This window comes from Hyaena hyaena, unplaced genomic scaffold (assembly GCF_003009895.1).
Source record: "Hyaena hyaena isolate Hyena2069 unplaced genomic scaffold, ASM300989v1 scaffold_38, whole genome shotgun sequence".
Taxonomy (NCBI): domain Eukaryota; kingdom Metazoa; phylum Chordata; class Mammalia; order Carnivora; family Hyaenidae; genus Hyaena; species Hyaena hyaena.
This window is the reverse complement of record NW_024080670.1, coordinates 1646360-1653946: the sequence shown is the minus strand read 5'-3', so window position 1 is coordinate 1653946 and position 7587 is coordinate 1646360. Positions and strand designations below refer to the sequence as shown.

At 48.5% G+C, this 7587-nt stretch overlaps 1 protein-coding gene across 6 annotated transcripts in view; it reads left to right on the top strand.

Moving 5' to 3' along the window:
- The first annotated feature begins 802 nt into the window (after positions 1–802).
- Positions 803–7587, top strand: part of NUP214 (nucleoporin 214) — a 102346-nt gene continuing 95561 nt past the window's right edge. For all 6 annotated transcript variants that reach the window (XM_039229503.1, XM_039229506.1, XM_039229507.1 and 3 more), the window contains exons 1-6: positions 803–945; positions 3018–3213; positions 4076–4227; positions 5021–5219; positions 6061–6131; positions 7268–7331. In XM_039229503.1, the coding sequence (XP_039085434.1) occupies positions 901–945; positions 3018–3213; positions 4076–4227; positions 5021–5219; positions 6061–6131; positions 7268–7331 (727 nt within the window). In that variant the 5' untranslated portion in view covers positions 803–900. The remainder of the gene's footprint in view (positions 946–3017; positions 3214–4075; positions 4228–5020; positions 5220–6060; positions 6132–7267; positions 7332–7587) is intronic.

Sequence of the window (7587 nt, the reverse complement as noted above, 5' to 3'; positions counted from 1 at the left end):
GGCAGAAAATGACAGCCCTAACCCCGGAGTTATCCCCTAGGCTCCAGATTAAGAATGTCATTTATAATTCCAAAACAAACAGCCGTACGTAGGACGGTGTAATAGTCATCAATCGACATATCCGGACAAGCTGAATTCGAATCCTGCCTTCACCGCTTTCTGAGGGGCACTGGGGGATTTCCTAAACTTCTCATAGATTACATGGCAACAATACACCCCTCGGTGACTAGGATGTGTTGGACGTTAAATAACACATCCAAAGAGTTTTTGCGCAGTTTCCAAGCCCTTGCTCGGGAAATGATTACCCTGAAAGGCGCAAAGCTGATCTTTGGTGCCCTTCCCCCCCCCCCTCGTTTCGGCCGGAAGAGTCCTCCGCGGCCCCGCCCACCCACTTTCCGAACCTCTTTTCCTCCACGCCAAAGGCTCTCTCAAGAACTGCCCCCTGGAAACGTTTGTCAGGTTCCTAACTCCTCTCACTCGGGGACCGTTAGTAACCACCTACACCCCAGCGTCACTGTGAGCTCTCAGCGGCACAGGGAGCAAGGGAGCTCGAGCTAGCGCCTCGCAACCGCAGAGACTCAAAGGCACAGCCCGCTACACTCTCGACGCCGGGGGCGGGACCTGGGTGCTTTCAGGGCGCAGGCGCGTCGGCCCTGGGGCCACGCCCTCCTCGTCGGCCAATAGGAGACGGCGGCCAGTAGAGCGCGCGACTTCGGAAGGTCTTCAGTCTCCTCGGACACACCGCGGCCTGGTGACGTCACCAAAGCGCGCCGGAAGTGCGGAGTCTGCGGAGCGCAGCGCGCCGTGAGGGAAGGAAGTTGGCCTCGGAGCGGCCTGGGTTGTGAGGGCAAGGCCGCGGGCGGCAGCGGCGGCTGCTTGGACCAACAGAGGGGTGGCGCGATGGGAGACGAGATGGATACGATGATTCCCGAGCGGGAGATGAAGGTCAGAGACTGGCCGGGGCCTCCCTCCCTTCCTGAGTCCCGGCGACGCCCTGGAGCCCCGCTGAACGCCGAAGCGCGGGGTCCGGCTCTCCCGCTTCCCGCCTCGCGCTTGAACGTGTTACCGCGGTCCCAGCTCTCCTGGAGCAGGCGGCCGTGCCACCGGCGTGATAGCCCCACCGAATCCATTTTCCCGTCCCTCGTTGGAGTTGTGCGCGCCACTTGAGTTACCCTAGTGACTTCCTAGTCACTTTCATGGGGGTGGTCAGAGTCGTGGTAATAACTGCTGTTTATTGAGCGTGCGCTGTGTGCCGGACACCGTGGTAATTAATAATCGGCGCGGCAACCCCACGCGTAGTTGTGAATAAAAAGAAGCACATGGAGACTGGGGAAGGAACTTACCCAGAGTCAGCATTTGACCGAGGGGCTGAAGTCTGGGTGGTTGTTTTTGTTGTTTATTTTTTAAGACCCTCTCTTCACTTGCACTGCGCTCCTTTGGTGAAGTGGTGCCGGCTTGCTTCACGCAGAGCCGGCGTTCAGCCCCTCTTCCACAAACCCTGTGGCGACACGGAAGGGTTATTTTGGTACTGGAAATCAGCGTAAAGTCAGGAAACTGAAGAGGGGCGTGTGATCCAAATGACGGTTGTAAGTAAGTTGCAGGAAGCTTTTAGGCGATCGACGAGGCCACTGAAATGCGTTTAGGGAGTGGTAACCCACCGCGTGTGTAGAGGAGTGAATCCCCCCACCCCCCGCGAATGTCGCGGGGGCGAGAGGGCGCAGGGGAGCCACCCAGCGAGAGCTTGCTGATTTCGCAGCTATGCTGGGCCAGAAGGAAAAATAGGTTTCACAACTACAGACTTAGGAGAGGATCCCTCGGAGTTACTGATTATACCAGAAGGAAAGCCTTCCTGTGTGGGCTCTCCACACCCGCCTGACCATGCCTCAACTAGGAGTTTTAGGATTCTCAGGATGAGAATTACGAAAATACTGAAAAGTTCACCTCATCTGGAAAGCTGTGATTTTTCTGGACGCAGACTCATTTGGAATTAAGAGTATTTCCATGAGTCTTTTAGCACCTACGCATAAACACAAATCTAAGGAAACTCGTATGCGGAGCGTGTTAGGGATCCTGTACAAAACACCATAAGTGTCCAAAAATGAAAGCGGAGAAAGGCTGTCTTCGGCTTTTTACCCTTTAGGAACATAAGCAAAAGGGGGTTCCTGGTCTTTTTACCAAAGCTTCGACTTCAGTTGGATCTGGAGTTTAAGAAAAAAAGTAGCATATCTGGTAGAACTTCACAGTGATTGGTAAACCCACGGAATCCGTACCGGGGGGTGGTGCCCACTGAAAATTGTCATTGAAGGCATGTCAGTCAGTCTGTGGAAGACTGGGTGAGCCAGGCATCGGCAGGAGGTTGGGGAAGGCTCCCAGGCCCTGGAGTGCTAGGGAGCATGCAGATGGCCCGAAACGGAATTGGTGGAGGGCAGAGGTGGCCATGGGTCTTGTACAAGTCATGGCGCACTGGGGGAGTCACGTGGAGGCTGCAGCGGCAGATGGGCCAGGCCTGGCCTCACAGCCTGTGTTAAGGGCTTTGGACTTGTGTTTGGGTGCCCTCCTGACAGCTAGGTACATTCACAGGTCTTGCATGTTAAGAGGTCGACCATTACCCATCCTTTTCCATGGTCATTACTTCCGTGGCTATGTTTGCCTAGTTGCACCAGCGGTTCTGGTGAACAGCGCAGTTGGGCGATGCTTTCGATACTTCACAGCAGTTTACTAAGCACTGGGTCTTGGGACAGTTCCTGCCAGGAAGCAGGACGAGATTATGAATAATCAAGTGCACACCTGTGGTGGTTCGGACAGGAAACAAGTTCAGCGAAGGAAAAGATCAGCGTGAGAGTTGGGTAGTTAAGGAAGGCTTCATGAAAGAGTTTAAAACTTTTTTCCATTCAGTAAACATTGATAAGCTATGCCAGGGACCACATACCGCTAGGTTGTGCTGGAATTAGCGCTGTTGGAGTATAGTGGGATATCTTTCTCCCCTGAATTGATCTTGGTTTCATCCTTCACAACAGGATTTTCAGTTTCGAGCCCTGAAGAAGGTGAGAATCTTTGACTCCCCCGAGGAGTTGCCCAAGGAGCGCTTGAGTCTGCTAGCCGTGTCCAACAAGTATGGCCTGGTCTTTGCTGGTGGAGCCAGTGGGCTGCAGATTTTTCCCACCAAAAATCTTCTCATTCAAAATAAACCTGGTGACGATCCCAATAAGATAGGTAAGTTTCTTATTCTTTGTTGTGTCATAGAAAGGGGGGGGATAGTGAGGTAGCTTCCTTCCCAAGAAATCATTCTGGTATTACAGTCACAACGGCTGTTAGTCTTCAGGCCGACCCCCTCAAGAAGAAGTTGTTCTAGGCAGGAAACCTTTGTGGTTCTCTTTGGTCCTTTGGATTTCTCTTTTAGGGAGTCGCTCCTCTGAGCTCAGAGGCCAGAAGAATTTACCATTCTGCCATGCTTTTATTTTTGCTTAGTTGAACTTGGGTTCTGGCTCTGGAGAAGGGTTTTATTATGTGGCTTTCTAAATAGGCACAGTAGTACCATCCGAACAAATAGGAAGATGTAGTGTTTGGAGCACTGTTGCAAAAGTATGGGTATAGGACCTTGGTTTGTTTGTTTTTATTTTAATTTTTTTCTTGTTTATTTATTTTTGGGACAGAGAGAGACAGAGCATGAGCAGGGGAGGGGCAGAGAGAGAGGGAGACACAGATTTGAAACTGGCTTCAGGCTCTGAGCTATCAGCACAGAACCTAGCGCGGGGCTCGAACCCACAAACTGCGAGATCGTGACCTGAGACAAAGTCGAACACGTAACTGACTGAGCCCCCCAGGGGCCCCAAGGACCTTGTTTTTAACAAGGGCAACAGCCACAGTTCGTTTCCCTAGGCCATGGGAGGGAGGATCTGGGATATTTACTGCATTGTCTTACATCTGTCAGGAAGCTAAGTTTCACCTGCGTGACCAGGCATCGAATTGTGCTTGTGTGTTTACATAGATGTGAAAAGTGTTTACAGAGACCTGATAAAGGGGCTGTGGCTTCTGCTTCTGCTTAGTTTTTTTTTTTTTTTTAATCTTTTCTTAGTTGATAAAGTTCAAAGCTTACTGGTGCCTATGAAATTCCCGATACATCACTTAGCCCTGAGCTGTGATAACCTCACACTCTCCGTGTGCATGATGTCCAGTGAATATGGTTCCATTATCGCTTTTTTTGACGTTCGCACCTTTTCGAATGAGGTAAGCTACTGGTGTAGTGTAGCATCAGCGTGGGACCTAAAAACCTTTTCTGGTATTGAGTCATAACCTAGAAATTCTTGGTTGACCCTGGGAGTCTTTTTTCTAGATTAAAGCAGGGGTTTAAAAAAAGGCCTTAGCTATCGGATCTTAGATCTTTGAGATAGAAGGGACTTCAAGAAATTCTTTCCTAATACGGCCCCAAGGTGTTTTTTCCTCATTTACGCGTGAGAGAGCACAGGGAGTTAATAGTAATGTCAGAAGTTCCTACGTCGCCTCCCCTGGCAGTGTTCCTCCATTTCTAGCAGTTTGGGAATGATAATTGTCAATAATTCGAGTATTTACACCGACTGTGCGCTAGGCTCTGTGCTGGTATTGGCCTGGTCCTCATTCCTAAGGACCATGGCCTCACAAAGGAGATGCTCTTGTCTTCATTTTATAGATGAAGAGACAGTCCCAAAGAATTTAAACACTCAAGGGTCCAACTCCATTAAGAAGCAGAGCCGAGATTTTAATCCCGTGTTTGCTCTTTACTGATTTTCCTGCATTTGTGTATTCCCCTGCTGGGAGTTCTTCCGGTGTGCTAGAATAATTGACTGCCATTTTCAAGGTTGTGCTGAAATGGTCTTTAACAAATAGATTGCGTCGAGCTAATTTTTTGGTCACAGTCATGGAGGAATGTGAACTGTAATTTGAGAGAAAACTTGCACATTCAGTAATTTTTTTCGGCTATTCAGTGTCTATGTGTTTATTAATTTATCAATTTATTTTTGCTCCTGGGCATTTGTTTTAAAAGGCTAAACAGCAAAAACGCCCATTTGCCTATCATAAGCTTCTGAAAGATGCAGGAGGCATGGTGATCGATATGAAGTGGAACCCCACCGTCGCCTCCATGATGGCGATTTGTCTGGCCGATGGCAGCATCGCTGTCCTACAAATCACAGAAACCGTGAAAGTGTGTGCGACGCTGCCCTCTACGGTGGCAGTAACATCTGGTGGGTATTAAAGGCTTTCGCACCATAACGTACAGTAATGGTAATCTGTTTAAAAATTAATTTCTGGAAATAAAAGCAAATGGGGTATTTTGTTGTATCTGTCGTTATCTGGTAGAACTGGTGAGTATTCTTTATATCCGTAGTTAGTGTTCTTGAGGCCAAACAGCAGACAGGATTTGACTTGAATGTGCTTAGGTGTCCTGGAGAAAGAAATATTTTGGCACAGCTAGTTTAGAACTGTGTTTTTAATTTTTTGTTTAATGTTTGTTTTTTAGAGAGATAGAGGGCGGGGGGGGCGGCAAGGAAAGAGGGAGACACAGAATCTGAAGCAGGCCTTGAGCTGTCAGCACGGAGCCCAGTGTGGGGCTCGAACTTGTGAACAGCGAGATCGTGACCTGAGCTAAAGTCGGAAGCTCAAACAAACTGAGCCACCCAGGCGCCCTTGAACTTTGTTTTTGAGAATGATGGTTTCTGGAATTGAAAAGTTCCAGAAACGTTTCAGAAAGTCATTTATACCTTCAGGGGAAAAGCATTACCAATATCAAATAGGAGTAAGAGAATAATTTTTTTTTCTTTTTCTTTTTTAAAAAATTTTTAATGTGTATTTATTTTTGAGAGAGAAGGACACAGAGTGTGAGCAGGGGAGGGGCAGAGAGCGAGGGAAAACACAGAATGGAAAGCAGGCTCCAGGCTCTGAGCTGTCAGCACAGAGCCTGACGTGGGACTTGAACCCATGAAACTTGAGATCATGACCTGAGCTGAAGTCAGACACTTAACCGACGGAGCCCCCCAGGTGCCCCATCTTGAGTTCTTAATTGAGAGCGTTTTCTTCTTTGCTCAGTGTGCTGGAGTCCCAAAGGGAATCAGCTGGCTGTGGGGAAACAAGACGGAACTGTGGTCCAGTATCTTCCCGTAAGTTGTACTTCAGAACTTGTCTTAAGTTACCCACCTGTGGGGGTAGGTTTGGGGTCTCACTGGTGTTTCTTTGTTAAAATGTAGTTCATGCTCGTTAGGACAGATTCATCGGTACCCGAGTAAGTTCAGGAAAGAATGGTACTCTTCTATCCCGTAGTCTTTCCAGAGGCACAGTCTGTTTTATGGAGCGGGAGCCTCCAGACTTTTCTGGATGCTTTTACAAATAGTTTGTGTGTAGATGCGTTGCATGTCTACTGTACATGCTGATCACACACTACACAGTGTTCTCCAGCTTTACGTTCCCAATCCATTCCCTAAGAACATTCCATCAAAACAGCTAAAGCGTTTGTCAGCCAGCTGAGTCCATGTTAAAGGTTCAGTTTCTCTAATTGTAGGCACCGAAGAAAATAGATGCTCCTGTCACTCCCTCGCCCCCTCCCTCTGGTCTTCCTGAGACCATATTCTCAGACACTCTGCAATATAAATTGGCAAAGAATCCGTGTATTTTGGGTCAAGCACGGGTGGGGAGGAGGTGCCCGTAGGCAGTGCCTTCCTCCTTGACAGCCTCTTCTCCGCGGGTATAAAGCAGTGGATGTAGGCGTCTGGGCTCGATGTTAAAGTTTTTTATTTCCTAGGTTATTGCGGAAAGTCGTTTTATGAAATTTGGTGTATATTCTTTCAGAGCATAAGCTTAGAAGTGGATAATAGAATTGGCTTGATTTTATTGGCTTGTTCTTTGCCCTTTTGTTTTAAATGTAATAGTTTTCAGAGCCCTTTTCCCAACTCATGATACATGGAGCCACTTCATTCTTTTGAATGGCTGCCCAGTGTCCTCTGTGTGGATGCACCGTCATTCACTTCCCGGTCCTGTGATTGCCGGCTGCCTGTGTCGCTGTGTGCGACTCTGCTACTCTGCTGGTTCTGCCTTGACATCCTCTCTCTATGCCGGAAAACACTCTTGGGAGATTTCTATAGGATGGGGACCTGGGTGTAGGTATTCACTCTTCCCTGTGCTCAGTCTCTCCCGGCCGGGAGCGTAGAATATAGGGGTTCTGGGGAACATGCTGGATTTGACGGAGTTTCACTGGCTCAGGTGCGTTTCACTTGATACTTTTTCCCTAAATCTCTTTCAGACTCTGCAGGAAAAAAAAGTCATTCCTTGTCCTCCATTTTATGAGTCGGATCATCCTGTCAGAGGTAACTCGTCTGCTTTTCTTACTGGGCCAGCCTCTAGCGAGGTGACACAGTATTACAGAGATGTCATGTCACATGATGTATCTACGCAGCTGCTCAGGGAAGCGCTAGTACGAATGCTCTTGTCTCCGTTAGCGAATTAAGTCAGCACAGGAATAATCCTCTGGTAGACACCTGTGTCTCGGGGTAACTAACAGTACATGGATCCTGACTTTTTATTAGAATTCTCTCAAAATGGGCCCTGATTATAATCCACCAG